This window comes from Rhineura floridana, chromosome 4 (assembly GCF_030035675.1).
Source record: "Rhineura floridana isolate rRhiFlo1 chromosome 4, rRhiFlo1.hap2, whole genome shotgun sequence".
Classification (NCBI taxonomy): domain Eukaryota; kingdom Metazoa; phylum Chordata; class Lepidosauria; order Squamata; family Rhineuridae; genus Rhineura; species Rhineura floridana.
In genome coordinates, this window is record NC_084483.1 from 165,960,403 (window position 1) to 165,985,028 (window position 24,626).

The following is a 24,626-nucleotide window of genomic DNA, read 5'->3' on the forward strand; positions in this document are numbered from 1 at the left end:
GTCCATCGGGGGAATATAAACATTGATACAAATCAGGTTCTCATCCATTATATCCCTAATCCTGAGGGCCAAGATTGATTGGGATAAAGAAGTTGATAGAATGTTTACTTTGGATGAGTACATATTTGATATCAAGGTTACTAGGCCTCCTTTTGGGCGGCCTTTCCCTGAGGGTTTTACAGCCGATGTTTAAAAAGCTTGATAGTTAGGGAGGAGTAGATCTTCAGCAGAGATGATCCAAGTTTCTTGTAAGCAAATGATTTTATATTTGCTTAAGAAATCTAGAAATTCTAAGTCATCTTTCTTATTTGCCCATCCATTAACGTTCCATGATAGAATGGGAATCTGTCACAAGGTCGTGATCTCGTCGAACAAAGATGGATGTGCTATACTGCCATTTGTGGGAACGAGCAGCTTATGGGCCAAAAAGCACCTGACTGGCTGTTATGTAGAGGTTCCGCCTCTCTAGGTTCTAGGGGAGGGGTTGATATCCCTAATTCATATGCCTCCAAAAAGCGCATGCTATCCCACTTTCCCGGGGGATCCATTTCCGCGTGTCTAGTGAGTTCATATCTGGGAGAGATTTCCGAGTTATTATCGGAGTAACTAGGAAGAGGGGAAAGATTCTCCGCTATGCCCCTCTCGTTTAGTTCAGTTGGGGCAATCTGATTAAGTATATCACTGTCATGTTGAATTCCCAGTGAACCATCTATCAATCTGTATTGGGTTGGTTTTAATGGCTTTGCCAATGATTTCGGAGTTGTTGATAACTTTGGCATTTCTGGGTGGGATGATCTTTCATTCAGGAGTCTTAACTCAGTGAGACACTTTTTTAAGTAGTCTAATCTAGTAATTATCTCATTTTGAGATGGTTGTGATAAAGCACCAAATGTATCGAGTAATGAGAGCTCTTCGTGTATAAAAGGTTTAAATTTCCCATATGGCGAGGGATTTGAGTCCTGGGTAGCAGGATGATCTTCTCTTTCAATTGTAAAAGTAATTAGGGGTTCATATGGAACAGGTGCAATGGCCTTCAAGCTATAAAGACTCTGGGAAATTCTAAGATTGGATGAGAATGGTTGAGGGGTTGGGTTTGGGAAAAGGGGTAAGGGAGGGGCTTTATTTTCAAAATATCTTGAGATATTAATGCCGAAAATGACTAGAGTTGATCTAGCTGCTAGTATCTTATTTGCTACGCTTAGAGAAGAGAATTGGACCACAGCCCGAGCATTGTGTCCGTTGTAATATAAATATCTTATCTGTACTACTGTCATGGCCCCGTCAGAGGACTCCTCAGATGAGGACGACTCGGGAGTAACAGCAGCAGACCCAGGAGCAGCAGGAGACACGGAGGAGCCTCCTGAGAATCCAGCTCCTTCTGCCCCTCAGCTGCAGAGCACCCCAGGGACAGCAGAGGCCCTGCAGCCAGACACAGACAGTGAACAGGATACTCCCCCCTCACCTGCAGAACGTAGACAGCAGAAGGTCAGGCAGAAGAGAGGCAGGCCTGTCTCCTTAAGGCCCAAACGCTGAGGGCTCACACCTGCTGTCCATCCTGCTCTTTATAAGGCACACCTTGGCTGCAGCTTGTTGCTGACTGCAACGTCAGGCGTGGCTTTGTGTAGACCTAGTTTCCCTGCAGCATCTCTTTGACTGACCTCCTTGGCAATTGATCTCGGACCTCCACTGACCTCGCTTCTGGACTTCTGACTCGGCAAGTACGCTTCGGATAGGCCTGGCAGATTTACAACCTGACTGCTGGCTAAGGACTTTCCTTCCCTGCCAAAGACCCAGGAATTTCCAGCCCCCCCTGACACTGCTGAGGCAGTGTAGAGCTGACAGTTTGCAGTCAGCCCAAACAAAGCAGGCAACAAAGGAGTGGGGGAAGTGCTGACCATGGAGCAACTCCAGCAGGAAAACTTGCTCCTGTGCTCACAAGTAGACTAGCTGCTGTTGGCCGTCCAAGGCTTGCAAACCCAGCTAGCAGCAGCCCCACCCCCTCTCCCTACAGGGAGAGCCAATTGCCCTGTGACTCTCCCAGAGAAATTTACTGGGGCTTCCGACCAGCTCTCAGCCTTCTTGGCCCAGGACCAGCTCTTCATGGAGTTATGCCCAGAGGCCTTTCCAGATGATAAGACCCGGGTGGGATTCTTGATTAACCTCTGCACCGGGGCGGCAGCTAGTTGGGCCACGCCCCTGCTCCTCGAGCAGAGCCCCATGCTCAATGACCTAGCCGCCTTCACCAGAGAACTGAAGGCTATGTTCGAGGACCCAGTCCAATCTGCCACAGCCAACCGCCGGATACGCAGACTGCGGCAAGGCCGACGCCCCTTGGGGGAATATGTAACAGACTTTCGTCTATTGCAACAAACCCTGGGCTGGAACGAAGCCGCTCTCATGGACCAGTTTCAGGAGGGGCTGTCGGATGAGCTCCTGGATGAGGTAGCTAGGGTGGAGCGCCCTGGAACCCTGCAAGCCCTCATACGCCTGTGTCTCCAGATTGACGGGAGGCTGGAAAGCAGTCGTGCTGCCAACCGACCCCGGCCAGTCTACAGAGCATCAGCCCCAGTGGCTGGGCCCTTGGAGCCTGTCGGCAAGGACCCTACACCCCCGGCAGAACCGATGCAGCTGGGAGGGGCTCGGCCACGTGTCTCTGTGGCCGAAAAGCTGCGACGCCGGCAACAGGGCCTCTGCCTGTATTGCGGGGCCCCGGGACATTTTGCAGCCCAGTGTTCCGCGAAACAACCCACAGCCCCTGCCTCGGGAAATGCCCATGCCCCAGCCTTCACAGGCCCCTGAGCCGGGGCAACCTCATGGTTCAAGGGGCCCGCCACCTCAGTTCCTCACCGCCCAAGCATCTGACCGTGTTGATCGCACTGACAGTCCCCGGAAGGGGGACCCTACAAGTACCCGCCATGCTGGACTCAGGATCCACCAGCAATTTTATGGACGTGTCCTTTGCCAAGCTCCACCGGGTTCCTAGTCAACCCATTCACCGCCCCCTCCTGGTGGAGACTATTGATGGCCGGCTTCTCGCCTCGGGCCCTGTAGTACAGAAGACAGTGCCGCTCGACATGGCCCTGGGGGAGCACGAGGAAAGCCTCCAGTTCTACCTGGCTGCCGCACCCCACTTCCCGGTTGTGCTGGGCCTGGCATGGCTCCAGCGGCATGACCCCATCATCTAGTGGTCCACGGGCCGACTGACCCTCGGATCCCCCCATTGCCAAGCCAACTGCTGGAGGCCGAAGGAGCGCATCCTGATGACCCAGGAGGCGAGCTCCGTGCCCGAGGCCTTACCGGAACAGTACCGGGAGTTCGTGGATGTGTTTGGGAAGCAAGAGGCAGACCAGTTGCCGCCCCATCATCCTTACGACTGTCCCATTGATCTGCTCCCCGGAGCCAAGATTCCTATGGGCCGGCTTTATTCCCTGTCAGAACCCGAACTGGCAGCCCTCAGAGAGTTCCTCGACAAGAATCTGCGCCGAGGGTTCATTCGCCCTTCCACGTCCCCTGCAGCCGCCCCTGTCCTCTTTGTCAAAAAGAAATGTGGGGAACTCTGGCTGTGCAATGACTACCGTGCCCTCAACCAGATTACAGTTCGGAATCGCGACCCTCTGCCCCTGATCCCAGAACTGTTAGAGTGGCTGCGGGGCGCTCGCATTTTCACCAAACTAGACCTGAGAGGGGCCTACAACCTGGTGCGTATGCGGGAGGGCGATGAGTGGAAGATGGCCTTCCGCACCCGGTATGGGCACTTTGAGTACACCGTGATGCCGTTTGGCTTGTGCAACGCTCCTGCCGTCTTCCAGCACTTCATGAACGACATCTTCCGGGACCTCCTAGACCGCTTCCTGGTGATCTACTTGGATGACATCCTGATTACTCGCAGAACCCTTTGGAACATAAGGAGCACGTTCAAGCGGTGCTGCAGCGCCTGCGGGAGCACCGCCTCTTCGCCAAGCTCGAAAAATGCGCCTTTGACCTCACGACCGTGGATTTCCTAGGACATCGGATCTCGCCCTCGGGTATCCAGATGGACCCCGCCAAAATTGAGACCATCCTCCACTGGGCCGCTCCGCGAAGCCCCAAAGATGTGCAGCGCTTCTTGGGCTTCGCCAACTATTACCGCTGGTTAATCTCCCACTTCTCCGAACTCACCACGCCCATATCAGACCTGCTTCGAGGCAAAGAGAAGTTTGTTTGGACCAAGGCTGCTCAACAGGCCTTCCGGCGCCTCCAACACGCCTTTACATCTGAACCCATCCTCCAGCAACCCGACCCTACCCGACCTTACATAGTGGAGGCCGATGCATCGGATAAGGCAGTGGCAGCGGTCCTACTTCAGCCGGTGGGGAGCAAGCAGTCCCTGCTCCCCTGTGCGTTCCACTCCCGGAAACTCAACGCTTCAGAACAGAACTACACCATTTGGGAGAAGGAGTTACTGGCCATCAAAGTAGCCTTCGAGACCTGGCGTCATCTCCTGGAAGGGGCACGCCATCCGGTCCAGGTACGAACGGACCACCGAAACCTGGAGCACCTGCAAAGCGCCCGACGGCTGAACCAACGCCAGATCCGGTGGTCCCTGTTTTTCTCCCGGTTCCAGTTCACGGTCACCTACCTCCCTGGCCGCCGAAACACCCTAGCAGACGCGCTCTCTCGCAAGCCAGAATACCGAGCCGAGCAGGTCGATCGCCCCCTTCGCCCAATTCTTCGCCCAGAGAATTTCTCCGCTACCCACCAGCCACAACCCCTCCTGGACCGGGTGCAGGAACAGCAGCAAAAGGACCCCTACGCCCTGGCCCAGCAGCAAGAGCTCCAGTCCGGGATGCCCGCCCGGGACAGCCCCTTTTCCTTGCAGCAGGGCCTCTTGTATCACCGGAACCGGTTGTACGTTGCCCCGGGAGCTCTGCGGGCAGAGGTGCTCCACCTCTGCCATGACAGCCAGCCGGCAGGGCATTTTGGAACGTATAAAACCCTCCACCTGGTCCTACGGGATTTCTGGTGGCCCCGGGTCCAAGCGGACATCAAGGACTATGTAGCGGCCTGTGATACCTGCCAGCAAGCCAAGAGCCACCCCGGCAAGCCCCCGGGGCTCCTGCTCCCACTGCCTACCCCCCCGTGCCCTGGCGCTTGGTCTCCCTGGATTTTATCACGGACTTACCAGCCTCCAGGGGAATGACCACCATCCTCGTAGTCGTAGACCTGTTCACCAAGATGCCCCATTTCCTCTCCTGTGCCGGCCTACCCTCTGCCCCAGAAACTGCGCAACTGTTCTTGACCCAGGTTTTCCGGTTACACGGCCTCCCCGACCACCTGATCTCTGACCGAGGAGCCCAGTTCACCGCCCGGTTCTGGCAGGCCCTGTTTCAGGCCCTGAACGTCCAGATCCACTTGTCCTTCGCCCACCACCCTCAATCAGATGGACAAACAGAACGTACCAACGCCACCGTCGAACAATACCTGCGGTGTTACACCTGCTTCCAACAGGACAATTGGGTGGATCTGTTACCGCTGGCGGAGTTCGCGTATAATAACTCCGTGCATGCCTCCACACGCCAGACCCCGTTCTTTGCCTCTTACGGCTACCACCCCCGATTCTTCCCCTCAGTGCAACCCCCGTCGCCGGTCCCCACTGCGGATGTCATGCTGCAGGAGTTGCTAGCCCTGCAGGCAGTCCTGAAGGAGCAGCTGGAGCAGGCCAAGGACGTGTATAAGCGCTTTGCTGACCGCCACCGCCAACCAGGCCTGCCGCTGAAGGTAGGCGACCGGGTATGGCTCTCGACCAAATTCCTGTGTTCGCAACGGCCGTCTCACAAGCTGGAGGCTCGGAACGTAGGTCCCTTCCGGATCACCCAGCAAATTAACCCGGTGGCGTTCCGGCTCCAACTCCCTGCCACCTTCCGCATTCACCCTGTCTTCCATAGATCACTGCTGACTCCCGCTCTCCCGCCTCACCCCTTGGGTAGTCAACCACGGCCCCCACCACCGATACAAGTCAACGGGGAAGAGGAATTCGAAGTGGCGCAGATCCTGGACTCCCGGAGGCATCGGGGCCACCTCCAGTACCTCATAGACTGGCAGGGGTACGGCCCTGAGGAACGCTCGTGGGAAGATGCGGCGCAGGTGCATGCCCCTCATCTGGTCCGGCGCTTCCACCAGCGCTACCCGGATAAGCTGGGCCCCGGCGGGAGGCGGAGGGTTGGTCGTGGGGTGGGGGATAGTGTCATGGCCCCGTCAGAGGACTCCTCAGATGAGGACGACTCGGGAGTAACAGCAGCAGACCCAGGAGCAGCAGGAGACACGGAGGAGCCTCCTGAGAATCCAGCTCCTTCTGCCCCTCAGCTGCAGAGCACCCCAGGGACAGCAGAGGCCCTGCAGCCAGACACAGACAGTGAACAGGATACTCCCCCCTCACCTGCAGAACGTAGACAGCAGAAGGTCAGGCAGAAGAGAGGCAGGCCTGTCTCCTTAAGGCCCAAACGCTGAGGGCTCACACCTGCTGTCCATCCTGCTCTTTATAAGGCACACCTTGGCTGCAGCTTGTTGCTGACTGCAACGTCAGGCGTGGCTTTGTGTAGACCTAGTTTCCCTGCAGCATCTCTTTGACTGACCTCCTTGGCAATTGATCCCGGACCTCCACTGACCTCGCTTCTGGACTTCTGACTCGGCAAGTACACTTCGGATAGGCCTGGCAGATTTACAACCCGACTGCTGGCTAAGGACTTTCCTTCCCTGCCAAAGACCCAGGAATTTCCAGCTCCCCCTGACACTGCTGAGGCAGTGTAGAGCTGACAACTACATCATTAGGAGATAGTGATACCCTTGGTTGTAGTAGATCGCAGAAGTGCGCGATACGCTGATGTTGCAATTGGCCTAACGGTTTAGGGAAATTTTCAAAAACTAACTGATAAGGATCTAAAACTAATGTCCATTGGCTTCTCATCTGAGTCCGTGGTAGTGATTGTCTCAACAGGATATCAGTCCAAGGGTCTTGAAGATATTCTGAGAGGTCATGAGCACCATTTTGAAAGCTCATAGAAATATTAAAAGAGTCATTATTTAATGGTTGGGCCGTAATCTGAGAGTTTGGAACTGAGTCCAAAGATGCATTGTTTCCTTTGGGAAGGTTAACAGTTGGGTTTGTCTTTTCCTTTTTGCCCTTCTTACAAGACAGAGGACCAGCACTTTTTTGTTTATTTGCCGTTGTATTTTGTTCCAGAAACTTAAAAAGTTTCTTAAAATTCATTTTCCTTTCTTTACAATTCTTATTACTTTTAACATTACTTGATTTTTTAATTTTGTTTTTGTTTTTTGTCTTTTTGTTTTTTTATCAGCTTGCACTTATTTTTTGAGTTCATTGGAATTGGATTGATTTTTTTTAAATCACTGTTGTCCCCTATTTGTTTCTTACTGGACGGTCTGGTGATAGAGGTTGATGCTGAACTTTCCTTAGTATCCAGTATTTTAAGGACCGATGTTAAAAGTCGATTAGATTCTTCAAGAGAATTCTTCATTGCATCCAAATCAAAAGCAAGCATAAGAAGCCAACCTGTAATCGTTGGGCCAATTTCTTCTGGTATATTAGTTGAAGTTGCCTGTATACTTTTCAGGTGGGCCTCTTTCACTGTCTGAGGTTTTCCTTCGATTGAGTCAGTCGCCTCACATGGGGCGGAAACAGCATTCAATCTTCTAGACTGGCTCTTTACTTCGAGAGGAGGACTTGATCTCCTCAGAGGAGGATGGATGTTTCGTTCTTCTGAATTGCTAGTTGCGTCCGCTTCTGCCGGATTCCGAGGAGATATAGAGTTAGAGAATTGGGAATCAGCTTTAACGCGTTGTAGAAGATGTTCTTTAGTAAGTAAAGCAGCAGTAGCTAATTCCTCTGCCAAGTTAGGTGCTCTCTCATCGAAGAAAATTTTATAATTCTTATCAGAAATATTTGTGATGGACCAATCATAATTTGTATGAGTTATATGAGTTGTATTTTGGGACTCCTTTGAGTAAGTTTTCTCCTTAGGTGTAGTGCAAAACTGTGTAATTTGCGTCTGTCCCTTTAATTCTGCTGGCTTCAACTCAGCTTGATGCAAAAGTGCTGTCGGGGGCTCTTGAGAATTATTTTTACTGATAGCATTCCTTTTCTTCTGTATAGTCTTCTTGTTTTGTTTCTCAATAATCAGAGGACTTTGTGGTAAGTCTCCCAGGGCTCTCCTTTCGCTTCTTGTCAGGACCATGATGTTATTGTAGAGATTATCTTGATGTTATCTGAAAGTTTAAATAGGGCTTTGTTTGCTGCAGTCAAAGTTGATTAATAAATAGTCAGGCAGCTCCCTCGCTTCTTCGCTTCTTCACTTCCTCATATCTTGGCTCCGCTCAAACAATAAAAAACAATGAAGATAAAATGCTAAGAGAGAGGAAAATCTTCTATATAGTCTCTTATCAATATAGATAGCTAACAAAGTGTCTTTTGAGTTAGTAAAGTAGTAAAAATAGAAAAGAGGAACGGAGCTCGTCCAAACACTCTTACCCTGTCGCCATCTTCAACCGGAGGGTTGGAGACGGAGTATTATAGTCCCAATATATAAAAAAAATGATCCAGCGGATCCCTCAAACTATCGCCCTATCAGTCTATTGAATGTGGTAACCAAATTGTATAGCAAATATCTTCTACAAAAGCTAGAACAGTGGGCTGATTTAAATCATCTAATACCCCCAGAACAGATTGGGTTTAGGAGAGGGTCTTCTCCAATTGATCATTGCCAAACTCTAAACTTTTTGGCAAACCAGACCATAACAGGCCCCACCAGACACTTCTATGCGGCATTTCTAGATCTAGCCACAGCTTTTGATTCTGTGGATAGGCACAGGCTGTGGACAAAACTATACAACATGAAAATAGACTGCCGACTTTTGTATTTAATCAAAGTCTTATATACAGATACTGTGGCTCAAGTGAGAGTAAACCGACAGGGGAATTTGACGCCCCCAATCGCGGTTGAGAGGGGTGTCAAGCAGGGGTGCCCTCTTGCCCCTTTATTGTTCAATCTTTATTTAACTAACATTATTGTTGATTTATCGGATCCCCAATATTTTCCTCCTTCCATCGGTCATAGGAAGATCTCTGCATTATTTTATGCAGACGATATGGTTCTTCTCTCTCTAATACCTATTGGTCTGAGAAAACAGATGAGAAGACTACATGCTCTATGCAAACTCAAGAGGCTTAATATAAACTACCAGAAGACAAAAGTTCTAGTCTTCGGGAAAAGACCGGTGAGCCATAAATGGTCGATGGGAAATCATCAGTTAGAGCAGTGCCGCTCTTTTAAATATTTGGGGGTGATCTTTTCAGACACCCTTTGCTGGAAACCTCATTGGCTATCAATTAAACAATTAGCATCGAGAACTGTAGGTGCAATTTTAAAATTCTTCCGCACCAGTGGTGGATATCTGATTCTCCCGGCCCTTAAAATCTTCGAGGCCAAAGTAGTTTCCCAGATCCTGTACGGTGCACCGATATGGGGATGGGATGATAAAGCAGTTCTGGCCCTTGAGACAATTCAAACTAATTTCTTGAGGCGCCTTTTATCGCAGCCTCAAGGAACACCTGCGGCAATGCTCCGTGCGGAGACAGGTTTACCAGCATTAGGTGCTCGTATACACTTAACGCTGTTAAAATTTATAAGATCTTCCATGATACAGAAAGACAGGGAATTACTAAATTTATGTTTAAATCACCCAAATTCACAAACTATCTGGGGAGTTAAAATTGAAGCCATACTACACAGATATCATATAACGATACAAGAATTTAATTTAATAGATTCACATAAAAGCCTAAGAGCAAAGATGTTCCAACACTCCGAATATTTAGATCATTTGTCCCTTTTAAATTGCCGAACTGCTCCCTGGTATTGGCGATTTAAGCAAGACCACACCTGTTCCTCTTATCTTCTTCAGACACTACCTGTACCCCTTAGACATGCATTTACGGCAATTCGTTTTTTTACTCTCCCCAACTCAGAAAGAGAGGGAAGAATATTTAACATCCCTAAGGATCAAAGAAAATGTATTTGCGGTTTTAATGGAGCAGAGGACCTTCCACACTTAATTTTAAATTGTCCAATATATCAGATTCCTAGAGCAAAACTGCTACGGAAGTGGATAGATATTGGCGGGACGAGTATGGAAGCAGACAAAATATGCTTCCTACTCTCCGATTTAAACCCCGAGATCACTCATAATGTTTCTGACTTTGCATTAGCGGTTCAAAAATTAAGAGTCAAATTTGTCTCAGAATTACAAACTTGTTAGCTGCCTTTATTGAATTCTTATGGATTGTTATCATGTGAGAGAGCTTACTAGATTTTGGTACAATTTAACGCTTTTTAAATTTTACATAATTATAACATTGTTTTAACTACTAATATATACTATATGTTTGGTATTGTATCTTGTGTTGGCCTATGGCCCTACAATAAGCTTGAAACTTGAACTTGAAACTTCTGAGATTTTCTATGGGATTTACTTCTGAGAAGGCATGTATAAGTTTGCACTGTAAGCTGTGCTGCATAGCCTATATTCAATTAAGTTCTACTCAGAGTAGAACCATTGAAATTAATGAACCTAAGTTAGCCATGTCTACTCTGAGTAGGCCTAGCATTGAATGCCACCCTATTGACTTGGAATGGAATTCAATAATGTTGTCCACGCACTGGTAACCACCAGGCTCGATTACTGTAATGTGCTCTATGTGGGGCTGCCCTTGAGGTTGGTCCAGAAGCTGCAGCTGGTGCAAAATGCGGCGGTGAGACTGCTCACTGGAGCAGGGTATTGCCAACATGTCACTCTGATGCTGAAAGAATTGCACTGGCTGCCCATTTGCTACCGGGCCAAGTTCAAGGTTCGAGTTTTGGTGTACAAAGCCCTATACAGCTCGGGACCAGGATACCTGAAAGATCGTCTTACCCCTTATATACCCAGTCGATCACTGCTCTCTGCAGGTGAGGGCCTCCTGCAGATACCATCTTATCAGGAGGTTCGTTCTGCACAATATAGGAAACGGACCTTTAGTGTGGCAGCACCTACCCTGCGGAATTCCCTCCCTTTGAATATTAGGCAGGCGCCATCTCTACTATCTTTTTGGCGCCTTTTGAAGACTTTCCTCTTTCAGCAAGCCTTTTAGGTTGAGACCTATCCCAGTCTGTGTCTGTGTTAGAATTGCTTAATATGTTTTTTAATAATGTTTTTAACCCTTTTTAAAAGTTGTTTTTTTAAAAATGTTTTTAATGTTGTTTTGTTTTAATGTATTTTAAGACCTGTCTTTATGATGTTTTAAAGTGTTTTTAGCGCTTTGCTGCCCTGGGCTCCTGCTGGGAGGAAGGACGGGATACAAATAAAATAATAAATAAAATAATAAATAAAATAACTAAGGTCCTCCCAGACCCATTTCCTTTGTGCAACTATCACTTTCATCAGTCTCTGGGCTGCTCAAAGCGAAAGCATGATTGTTCCGAGATTGCTGCTCCTTCTACTGGAGGCCCCATGCATGTATTTAAAGAAAATAATTCCAAGAGGCCTTTCAAACCCGAGATTCTTTGCCAACCAGTTTTTACGGATGTGCCTGACATTTTAAAATGTTTTTACTGTCTTTTTTAGGTTGTATACTGCATTGTGATATTTCATATGAAAACGGGGTTTAAATCTGAACCTTTTTTTAAAAAAATGGGAAAGGTTCATTTTCCATAGAACTACTACGTTGAAAACTTTATTTTGATAACTTTTTTCTTCAAAAACTGAAGCTTCAGGCTTTGATAGCTCTATTGTATTTTATGTTGTATAACTGGCAACTGCAGGTACAGCAATTTGAAGAATTGTTGGAAAAAGTTAATTGTGTGTGAATCATTTCTCAAGAGCATTATAGGATCATAATGTCAAGGCTGACCATCTGCAAATTCAATTTTATACCCTATTTTCTGCTTTTAACTTCAAGCGTTAAGTGGATTTTCATCACAACAAACGATTTAGTTAAAGGTGAGTCTGAGTATCTGAACAAGGTATATGTGGGTGTTTCAACAAGAAACTCCATTTTTGCAGGTTATTTGCTTCTCTCTCTAGGCTGCAGTCTGGAGATAAATGTCCCACATCTCTGGGAGTGGAATGGATGGTTTCTGTCTCCATAAGGGCTGGATGAAAAACTTAGACCAGGGTTGCCAACATGGTACCATTCAGATGTTGCTGGTCTTCAACTCCCATCATCTGTAGCCAGCTTGGCTAGTGGTCAGGGTTGATGGGAATTGTAGCCCAACAGCATTTTTGCTGGTACTTTGCTGGCTACCTCTTAGAGCAGCCTTTCCCAACCAGTGTGCCTCCAGAAGTTGTTGGACCACAACTCCCATCTTTCCTGACCATTGGCAATGCTGGCTGAGGCTGATGGGAGTTGTGGTCCAACAACATCTGGAGGCACACTGGTTGGGAAAGGCTGTCTTAGAGCCTCTCCTTTTGAGAAAGCCCTAATAGTTCAGGTACCAGATTATCTGAAGGACAGCCTTTATCCATAACAGGTGTGGGGAACCTTTGACCCTTCAGATGTTGCTGAACTACAGTTCCCACCATCCTTGGGGATTGTGACTGCTGGGAGTTGTAGTTCAGCAATATCTGGAGGGCTAAAGGTGTCATATTCTTGATCCATTCCAACCTGTCTGTGCTTTGAGATCAGCTTTGGAGGCCCTGGTTGTGCACCCACTGTTGTGATCAATTAGGTTGGCAAGCATGAGCAATAGGACCTTCTTGCCAGTGGCTTCATGGTTGTGGCATATTGTTCCAACTGAGGTATGCATAACCCATCATTATAGGCCTTCAAATAGGCTCCAAAGACTCGTCTGTTTAGAACCACTTTTCCTTGAAAATGTTATTGTGCTGCTGATGTGCTGCAATAGTTTTCACTATCCGATTTGATTTTACTGTTTGGAATGCAGTGGATGTTGTTACTATTGTTGCTTTTATTGCTGCTGTACTGTTAACTCTATCATTGTTTTATTTTTTTATTTAATAAACGTCTAGACTGCTTTTTAAGCATAAATGCCTTCCAAAGTGGTTTTTCAATGATATACAATAGAAAACCATAAAATCCAACAAGAAAATCACGGACCAGCATACTATACAATTAAAGAAAAATAACCTAGCTATCTCCCAAATACAACATCCACTTTATAGATCTTAATTGATTCCCAACAGCCATGAGAACAAGTAAATGAGGGATGGGGCATGTCTGATCTTACTTGGAATTTAATTCCATAATTAAGGAGCGATTGCTGAAAAGGCCCTGTTCCATATACCTGCCAACCTAAATGTCTTGAATGTTTGTTGTGAACCGCCCAGGGAGCTTCGGCTATGGGGCGGTATATAAATTTAATAAATAAATAAATAAATAAAGAAGGACATCTCAACAGCACCTCAGAAGGTAACTTGGATCCAAACCATTCAGGGCTTTAATGGTCATCAGTAGCACTTTGAATTGGCTTCACAACTGGTGCAGTATTGGTGTAACATGTTCTGACCGGTCTCAATCAGTATGGTAATTTATTGTTAAATTTAGATGCTTGAATGTATATTCAGTGTTTTTATAAGCTGGAAGCTGCCTCGACCCTAAAAAATGGCCTAAAAAAATCTTACTAGATGAATAAAATACTTCATCAGTCCTATGGACCATAATGCCATACAGAACAAAAGAACATTTGAAGAGCCTGCTGGATCAGGCCAATAGCCCATCTAGTCCAGCATCGGCTCTCATAATGGCCAGCCAGATGCCCATAGCAAGCTATAGGCTCCTTCCACCTCCCCCCCATGTCTTGTTTGTCACACACACACACACACAAATATGTTTTGTATATAATTATTCCGTGAATCGTCCCAGATTGCAGGACACAGAATAATGGGCTCAAGTTGCAGGAAGCCAGATTTTGACTGGACATCAGGAAAAACTGCCTAACAGTTAGAGCCATACGACAATGGAATCAATTACCTAGAGAGGTAGTGGGCTCTCTGACACTGGAGGCATTCAAGAGGCAGCTGGACAGCCATCTGTCTGCAATGCTTTGATTTGGATTCCTGCATTGAGCAGGGGGTTGGACTTGATGGCCTTATGGGCCCCTTCCGACTCTACTATTCTATGATTCTATGATACACACACACACACACACACACAACACACACACATAAACACACACACACATATAAATTCAACAGCTAGCTGGAAAGTTAGCATTGCCTTCTCTTAGAAAAAGAGAGAACCGATGCATGGTACAGTCACTGGAAGATTCTCTTTCTCAACTGTTCCCTTCCATCATCGTGACCCTTTTCCTCTTTAATTGTGTACATATTTACCATTCAACGTTTCCTCCTTCTTTATGGGTGTTGGACTGTGTAATGTGTCTGCTTGCTCCACCTTTACCTGGCCACTTGCTTACACACTTTCCACTTTGCATTTTGCCTTTTAGACCTGTCGTGTCCTAGTGCTTAACAGGGAAGCCAGTGCTATGGCAAGTGTAGCAATTAAACTGGCGAGGGAGAAGGCTGTCTTGGAAGGCCTGGGTTCCAATGGGAATGCAGTGAAGTACTTAAAACAGGATTTTGAGGCTCTGAAGAGGCAATGCTTACAGTCTGGTACTCTCTTCAAAGATGAGGAATTCCCCGCTTGTCCTTCTGCTCTTGGCTATAGGGATTTGGGGCCTTATTCTCCCAAAACTCAAGGCATTATCTGGAAACGGCCTCCGGTAAGAACTTCATAATCTCTTAGTAATCTGCTAGGTTCAAATAATATTCTGTTTACACAATGCTTGTGCAAAAGCAAAGGTGCTGGCCCATAAGCAAAAATCCAAACTATTATATTCCAATATTTTGATGATTCTTTAAACCCTGTAAAAATTATCTTAATGTTTCTCTAATGGCTTTCACTTAATTGTGCAGGTTTTATCGAGAATGGAAGCGCTGAGGCTTCTTCTCTAAGGGTTTATCCTTTGGGGGATGATAAGGGTGTCAATCAAAGCATCTAAAACCAGGGATATTTTAGGAATGGCAATGTCTGGATTAAGAGACATTCATTATATTGCATGAAAATACAGGTTGTGAAAATGAGACCCATCTATTATGGTCTATGGGCTGTGATGGTCTGGAACGAGGGACTTCTGGCAACATTCACAGTTGAGAATACAGTACCTGGAAATGTACTCTTTAAGGATTTTCTTCTGTGCTCTGCCAATTTCTGAGGTTTAAACAGGCTTGAACATTGCTGTGCTTATTTCAAAGGTACTAACTGTTTCAAAGGCATGTTGATGGTATTATGCATATGGAGAGTAACTCAGCAGTCTGAGCTGCATGTGCCAGTGTGTATTACCTAAGAAGCAGGCTTTTACCCTGCATTTAAATCATTGAGACTTAAGACTTAAAATAAGAAAAAGGTACTTTATTTATAGAAATGCATAGTAGATGGAAAGGCATACCTAGTTCTAACTAACTAAGTTGGAGGCACAATGCCCAGACTTGGGTATTGCCCTCATGGCTCAGGAGAGAGACCAAAGACAAAGATGTTTCCTCTCTCCTCAGACAGTCGAAGAAGAAGACAAAGGAAGGAGGGGCAGGTCAACTTCCCTGAGCATATCAGTTTACAACAGAAGGAAGTTAAGTAGAGAAGAGCATAGGTAAAGGTAGGCAAGCAAGCCTAGCCAGGTGGAGGACCCTAACTCTATCCTCCTTCTGGAGTACACACAAAAGAACCCAAACAGGAGTTGCTCTTGCCCCACTTCCAACAGATGATGATGATGATGATGATTTATATTTGTATACCGCCCGATAGCTGAAGCTCTCTGGGTGGTTTACAACAATTAAAAACATTAAAAACAAATATACAAATATACAAATTTAAAAACACATTTTTAAAAACAATTTAAAAACACATGCTAAAATGCCTGGGAGAAGAGGAAAGTCTTGACCTGGTGCCGAAAAGATGGCATATTAGCTTTCAAAGGGGTGGGCAAACCTGTCTGTATTTTATGTCTATCTTTTTTATCTTTAATTCTATTATATTCTCTTTCCAATCTACAGTTTTTAAAAAATCTGAAGACACATGCTTAATTATATATCTTAATGCATATTTTCTCTTAAATTAGTATTTTCTTTCAAAATATATATTTAAATGATTATTTTATTTCAAAACACATATGTAGACTGCAATCCTAAACATACTTAGAATAAGTCCTATTTAACTTATTTCTGAGGAGGCGTGCAAAGGATTATGCTGTTGAACTGCTTGAGAAGGGCATCCCAAGACCCAGAGAAATGTGAAATCTAGTGGATAGCTAACAGTGCAATCGTAATCATGCCTACTCAGAAATGTCCTATGGAATTCAATGGGACTTACTCTCAGAAGATATTGTTAGCGTGTATTTATGAAGTCTATAGCCAAGTACCAGTAATGTAGAGTAAATGCCAGTCACACACAGAAGCACTTCAAGTAAGAAGGACTTTTATTGGCAAGTAGCACCAACAGGGCCTATTAGTAGAGTTCACACACTCACTAGCACAAGTCACCAACAAAGTTGCCAGCATACCGCTCCGCATCAACACCTTTGTCTCCTTTTACACCCCCACACAGGCTGCTCTCTAGCTCTCGGCTTTATGGGCTAAAGTGTGAAGAGCTAATCTCCCGCAGCTGTGTCTGTAACGTTTGCCAAGGTTAATCACTCAGCCTTCCCGTTAACTCATTTCTCTCCTGTTTTCCTGGAGGATCTAAAACATTTACTCACTGGTAACAGATATGACTGCAGGGTGATAACTCTAAGTTAAGTTCTGATCCACACATTAGTCCAAGAGCTGAGGATCAGGTCATTTCATATAGAAATTTGCAAAGATCTAATTCCTCAAAGCCAAATTACAAAAGAAATGGAAGTAGTTTAAAAACCAATCTGTTCAATAAGAAGCAAAACTTTTGCCAAGCAACCCCTTCCCTTTTATTGAGCATTTACTTTCATGCTCTTTCCCTTTTGTATCTAATGATTAATCCATGGCTCACACAGTTGCTTAAAATGTGCACAATGGAAGTGTTATCTCATATGCACTGGGATATTTGTTTTCGGAGGCAGTATGCTTCAATACCAGCTGTTGGAAACTGCAGGAGAGGAGAGTGCTGTTGCATTCAGATCCTTCTTGGGTGCTTCCCATGGGCATATGGTTGGCCAATGTGAAAACAGGATGCTGGATTAGATGGGCCACTGGCCTAATCCAGCAGGCTCTTCTTATGTTTCCCCCTCTAAGCGCAGTGTTCTGAGCTGTGGCTGAAAGCAATTCCGAAGCTTCCTTTTTGTTTTGGAAGCAGCTTCAGGTAATGCTGAGGACTTCTGTCAATAATGGGGCAGAGGGAGGGGAAATGCAGACACCCATTGCTTGCACAGAGCTCGCTGCTCAGTGAAATCCCACATGCAGTTTTTACTACATATTTTTATGAAACAAGCAAGGAACAAACACTTTCTTAGGGCATGTATTCTCCAGGCGTTTATGAATGATTCAGATGAAATGCAGATGAAGAATATAGCAATAAAAATCATGTGACTGCTTTCAAGGAAAGCAACTGCAGCATATTTTCAGTATGTTTATAGTAGCAGGGGAGGAAAAAAAAGAAAAAGCTAAGATTTCTTAGCACTTTAAATGCATGCTTGAAGCAATGTAAGTTTTTAAAAAAATGTAAACCAAATGCAGGGCCCACCAATCTGGAGTAGGATCGCAGCATGAAAAATGACCCTCTCAACAACATAGCAAATAGTGAAAGTTAAAAAACAAAAAACCCTCCCCTTTGTGCCAAAGGTAGTTTAAAAACAAAAACAAAACTATTGCTTCTTGCTGTGCGAGGAGGCAGTTTCTTTCAGGTTGATGGGGGGGGAGAGAAGTGTTAAACCTCTGTATGTGCTGTGGTCCAGATTTGGATTGGGGGATGCTGCACTCGTCCTAGACCCTGTGCTGAAGCACACAGTACCGCTTGCATCCGTCTGTCTCTTGAATAGGGCAGAGAGAGGGTGTGTGTGTATCCAGTGCTGGTCTTTGCCAATGGCCTGTCATCACCTCTGTTCTTGCTGCCCTGGGGGTTCACAACAAAGGATCTGGAAGTGGGGTAAGAAGTTCATTAGGTGACATTTTGTCTCCCGATGTCATGGCCTCCTGTGGTGTCTGTCTCAGGCTGTCCCTTAGGGGCTGTTAACTCCCTGTGGTACAAGTCTGAGCTGGGGCCCACAAGTAAGTTCTTGCTCTTCTGAGGAGGTTTGTCATTAGTATTGGGGTCTAGGCACAGGTGTGGTTGCCCAAGGGCACCAGTTCCCCCAGAGAACTTCCTGCCCATTCACTAAGATGGTTGGAAGAAACCCTGTTAGTTGTACCACAGCCGGTAGAAATTTGTCTCCTGACAACTCGGGAGAAGGCCTCCTCCATGGTGGCACCCACTTTATGGAATGATCTCCCTTTGAAGATGCAGCAGATGTCTACAGTGTTGGTGTTTCACTGTTTGTCAAAAACACATCTATTTCCTCAGGCATTCTGAAGCTGCTACTTCCTAATACTAGTTGTTAATGAACTTCTGGATGTCTTGTTGTTTATTTCAGTTGGTTGTAGTTATATGGTGTTATTGGATTCCTCTTATTTCAGTAAGCTGCCTTGTAAAATCTAGTAAAACGGGGTACGTAAATGATTTTAAATACACAAATAGCACACATGTAGTATCTAGGTATTTGTATCTGATTGCTAAATTTGTATCTGATTGCTAAATGTCAAGTGTGAAGAAGCACATATGGGCATCACATCTCAAGGGGGAAAAGAGCCTTGTGAATGTGTTATATAAGGAAGTAGTAGGAGTTTGTTCTGGGGGCGGGGGAAATTTAACCTAAATCTTCCCCTCTGACATTGACACCAATGACTGAGGTGTTGGACACAAAGGTGGTCAAACTACAAGTATACTATTAAAGCAATGCCCTCACTGGTCTCCTTGGACAGGGCTGGCGAACCTGTGGCCTTCCAGATGTTGGACTCCAATTCCCATCAGTCCCAACCACCATGGCCACTTCTCATCAATGATGGGAGTTGTAGTCCATTCACAACTAGGGCCACAGGTTCCACATTTTCACCTTTGAGTTTTAAATATATTACTAGTGGACACAACCTTAGTGTTTTCAAGCTTTTGACCAGCAGTCTCCAAAAATCCCTGATCATCTTGGGACAGGGTGCTTTTTGATCAAGCAGATAAATAAAATAAAGTCATGCTTATTTTGACAATCCTGGATATAATGCTAGGGTCTTGTTTGCTGTGCCTTCCCAAGGATGCAGGCACTTGTCTTGCAAGCTGTCTGATGATCTGTTCCATCTCTAACCAACATGCCAGGGGCAAGCCAAGTAACCAGCTGCTAACCCTGTGTGCTGACTCATCTAAAGATTTGACAGTGTGACTCACAGGAGATATGATCTTCCAGTAATGGCTAGGTGGGGAATGAAAACTTCTCTCTTGAAAGTCTGCCACCCTGCCTTCCTCTTGGTCCCACAAAAAATTACCGTATGCAGCCTTTCACCTACATTTAGGGCAGTATGCAATATACTTGGACCAAGAGCCATTTTTTACAAAATCCCTAGAGGTTTTGTGAGGATTTGACATGAATTTCAACAGGCTGTTAGTGAATGCTTTGAACTATTTATTTCAGAATAAAATATAGTAACTTTGTAGTAGTAGTAGTGGTGGTGGTGGTGGTGGTGATAGTGGTAGTAGTAACAACTGGGGAGATCTTCAGAATTGTAGTGGAGAGGAATATATTATTATGCAACGTTACTGGGGATTCCAAATTTTGTTTGGATAAAATTTTGAGAATGAGAAGAACAGCATATAGAAATATGATCATGAGCCCTTTGTGAAAATATTTTCTCTTAGAAAATACAATAGTAACAACTTGTGCACCTTTCTACATTAACCATAATTCTTTATTTACTCAGAAGTAATTCCCACTGTGTTCAGTAAGGCTGACTCCCAAGTAAATGTGTTCATAGGACTGCAGCCTTAGAATGCGTGCTTAACATTGTTTAACCTTGAAAAAACCAGAACCTTTTAAAATATCTTGATGCTTTAAGTAGTTCCATCAGTCATACCCTGATCTATGTAGATTTAAAAAAAATGCATTGAAATAGTCACTTGGGATTATGACTCACTATGTTCTGGGAAATGTTCTAAAAATCTGTTGGACTAGCACTATATGAGCTGTAATCTGCACATGTGTTTCAATTTTTAGAACATTCATTAATCCTAGCGCTACATAAACATTGTGGTGTTCCTGATATTGTGATTGTATTCTGCTGCCTTTGTCTTTTAAATTCTTGTAGTTTTTATTTATGATATTTTGACTGAACTTGAATTTCTTAGCTACCTTGTACTTAAAAAAACCCTTTTAAATAAATTAATGAGATAAAAAATGTTAATGTGGAAAAACTGGATATGCTGTCATGTAAGCTACCCTGAGCACCTGGAAGAAAGGGTAGGATATATTTCCAACAAATATACAATGTAAACTGATACTGTTATGTGGATGAACCTATGGGAATGGGACAGAAATTCAGTTCAGTTCACGTTTTAATATGAACCTATCTAGTTTATACTTCCTGAAACAAAATGCAAGCATTCTTTAATGTTCACACTTCTCTGACTTTTGCAGTGCAATTCTCCAAACAAAAATTGTGTACAAAAATACATATATTTGGGGAAAGTGTGCATAAAATACATATATTAGTGAACATAATATACAAAAAATGCATACAAAATGTGTATTTAGGAGGAAAGCACTCTAAAACATTGAAGAATTTTTTTATAAGGATTTTTTAAAAATCATAAACTGATGAGGAAATGCAATGAACTGCTTTTAAGATTGGCGAGTTCCATAAGCTTCAGAATTCATGGAACACATGGATCTCATTGTAGGCAAGATCCACAAGTCCCCCTTTCCATGGGATGGGTGCATTTATCAATTTCAGTTCCTCTCTATTTCCAATCTTAAATTCACTTCTCCACATTTCCACATCAGTTTGGGTTTTTTTAAAAACAACAACAAAAGTCCTCATGAAAATTCATCAGCATTTTAATGCAATTTTCTCCTAATTTTCTCTGCACATTTTTTGCAAGGCAATTTCCCCTAATCTAATGCATGTTTAAAGTTATTTATACTTATATATGAATTTTTATGCTCACTTCCCCTAGTATATGCATTTGTGTACACATTACTCATCTGAAGAACTGCACTGCAAAATTCAGAGAAGTATGAATTTCAAAAGATAGCTAGATTTTTGTTTCAGAAAGTGGGAATTAGGTAGGGTCACATTTAAATCCAAACTGAACTGAATTTATCTCTTCCCCTCCCCCCATCCTTAGGTACAGCTAATTGTGATCAGCATATACTGCATGTGAACAGCCTAAATCTGCAGGAAGAGCTCAGATTTGGTGAAAACCCACAGGCAATGAAGATGCTAAAACATTGCAATGCAGGAATTCTCTTAGATGTACGAGTCTGAGAAACTATGTGTGTGCAGATGTAATATTTAATCCTACCATTATTTTCAGGATCTAGTCCCCAGTCCCCAGTTCATTGTGGGAGGAGCCACTCGTACAGATATTCGTCAAGGGGAACTAGGTGAGTAACTGAATGCCACACACTTTGTTGTTGTTGTTGTCTCTCAGGGAGGGTGGGGGAAGGAGGGAACCACCAAACACTCCCAAGCACACATGCCATAATCAGAGGGCAGGTTACAAAGATGCGTGCAAAGCAAGATACTTCAGATGACTAAATCAAATTAGTATAAAAAACCCAACATAAATCTAGTATTTAAAACATGTTGCTTGAATCCATACTTTATGGTTTGCTTTGCAAATGTGCCAACAACTAGTCTTTGAAGCCAAGACACTTCCCACCCTCGTTTTCATCTTCTGTGGAAGATTGTTTTCTTTCAAAACTAACACGCTCTGTCTAGTTTAAAAGAATGAGAGACAGCCTGTTTCTAAGGGCTTCTTTCATTAAACTTTATTTCTTTGTCAGTAACAAAAGTTAGAGGAAATATCAGCTTGGCAAGTCTCAAGAAAACTTGCAAGATTCAGAATACTTTCCATATATTGTACAAACAACCTGCTTTTCATAAAAACAGAACACACCAGTTTTGACTTAAATGCTGTAGAACCACATCCATAACATGCAGAATAATATGATTTAAAGCAAATCTTTGAAGGCTTTCTGCATTTGTTTACATAGGCTAACCCTACAATCCCCCTCCTCCACCGCTGCTGTGGAAACCTTCAAATGGCAGATGACGAGGGCTTATGATTTAATATTGTTTTATAGTACTTGGCATTTAAAATAAGTTTAAAATATCTTTCTATATGCCATTTAAATTTATTGAACACCTTGAAGTGTAACAAAGCAGCAAAGCCATTTGAAATGCAGGACAAGTTCCTTAGGTCGATGTTCTTCAAGCTGGGGTCCCCAGATGTTGCTGGACTGCAACTCCCATCGTCCCTGATTAGTGGCTAAGCTGACTGGGGGTGATGGGAGCTGTAGTCCAGCAATATCTGGGGACACAAGGTGATGTAGGTGATAGAAATAAGATGTTTCCATAATTGTACACCAACAAAAAGTTTAGTCCCTTTCTTGGGTATGGAAGAAAACTAAGCCAGATGGGACATGGAGATCGATGAAAAGTATCTCCCACTTAAAATCATTTTAAAGCAATCACAGTAGCCTCCATTTCAGATTGGAGCTCATGTGCTGGGGTTGACCCTTCTCCATACTATTTTCCCAACTGAAATTATCACTACCAAGTTGCTCTTTGTTCATATGGTACCTGTATGTTTTGCACCATGTGGCACATAGTATATATGGGGGGGGGTTCAATCAGGAAAATGCCAGGGGAAGGATTAATTCGCCTCCTCCAACACTGTGGCTCCGATTTGAAACAGGATCTGCAGAGTTGCTTTTAAGTTTAGAAATTCTATTCCTGCATTACTGCATCCTGTCTAATCAGGATGTGAAACCATCCCTGACATCTCTAGGACTAGGAAAGATACCTGCCTATCAGTGAAGAAGCCCTTACTGAGCTAGGTGGACCAATGGTCTGACCAAGGTCACATCTATACTATACAGTTAAAGCACATGGCTTCCCCCAAAGAAACCTGGGAATTGTTGTTTGTTAAGGGTGCTGAGCATTATAGTTCTGTGAGGGGTAAAGTACAGCTCCCAGGATACTCTGGGGGAAGCCATGTGCTTTAAATGTTCTTTAAATGTATAGTTTGGATGTGACCTTAGTATAAGGCAGTTTCCTATATTCCAGTGTCCCAGTTTGAAACACTGGTTTCAAATCCTGATTCAGGCTGTGAGCACACTAGTCACCTGAAGCAAAGTGTTTCCATTGGCCACACCTGGAGAGGCAACAGGTTGATCTGCCAATTGGTTGTGAAATCTGTTTGAAGCTGAATTATAAAACAGACACTGCACTCATGCTGATCCTACCAGGTTTTGCAGTAAAAAGGGGTGGGGTTTGACTAGCGTTGTTTACCCCTGTTTTCAGATAAGAGAGGTGGAGACGCCCTGGACCTGGCAGAACGCTAAGTGCGTCTCTACCCTAACGCCAGTACCCCAGTTATCTTTAACTACAGTTTATATCCTTGGAAACACAATGCTCAGCTGCAATTAAGGTCGATGGTTGGAACTGTTACCTTAAAAGGGAAGGGTTGGGAGAATGAGCAACTGTTCCCAAATATATTTTTTGATTGCTTAAATATAGTTAAGCAACAAGCAGCACTACATCTGCACTGGCTGCATGAATGCAAGAATTTGGTAAGAAGCCCATAGGATTTAATTTATGTTATGTTATGTTTTATTTCTAGGCCGCCTTTCGGCCAAATAGGCCCCCAAGGCGGCTTACACACAAATAAAAATACAAATAGAAAATACAAAAAAACCCAAAACAATTTACAAAAAAAAAAAAAATCAAACTAACAAAGTCCTAACATCTCTAAAAAATTTATCTTGTGATGCATCTTTGAGGACCCCTAGCTCAGTGGTAGCAGGCATGCTTTGCATGGATAATGTCCCAGGTTCTGACCCTGGCATCTCTACTGAAAAGAATGTTAGGCTGTAGAGCTGAGAAAGACCTTTGCCTGAAGAGCCAGTCAGAATAGACCAAGCACTTCCCGCAGCCACTAGACCAGCCTTCCTCAACCTGGTGCTCTCAAGATGTTTTAGAATTCCCATCACCAAGATGTTTGTAACTCCCATCACCTCATTCTTTGTGGGGCTATCTGGGGCTGCCCTTGAATATGAACTTGGAAACTTTGGCTGGTCCAAAATGCAGCATCCAGATTACTGGCTGGGGTTTCATTTGGTGGTGGTCAACAAGGCATCTACTGGGAGCAAATTACATAGTTTCATTGTGTGCTGTGTGAAGAAGTACTGCCAGTAGATTTTATATTACTGTGTAATATAACACAGTATTTATGCAGATATGCAATTGCTTATTTTCTTTATGTGAAACTGTGAATTATTATTATTATTTTAACCACATCTTGATTAAAA

General features: G+C 44.4%; 1 protein-coding gene across 1 annotated transcript in view; it reads left to right on the top strand.

Moving 5' to 3' along the window:
• Window positions 1–7,699: 7,699 nt before the first annotated feature.
• CAPN8 (calpain 8) overlaps window positions 7,700–24,626 on the top strand; it is a 64,909-nt gene continuing 47,982 nt past the window's right edge. Inside the window, exons 1-3 of the mRNA XM_061625085.1 lie at window positions 7,700–7,854; window positions 14,496–14,771; window positions 21,626–21,695. Of these exons, the coding sequence (XP_061481069.1) occupies window positions 7,744–7,854; window positions 14,496–14,771; window positions 21,626–21,695 (457 nt within the window). The 5' untranslated portion in view covers window positions 7,700–7,743. The remainder of the gene's footprint in view (window positions 7,855–14,495; window positions 14,772–21,625; window positions 21,696–24,626) is intronic.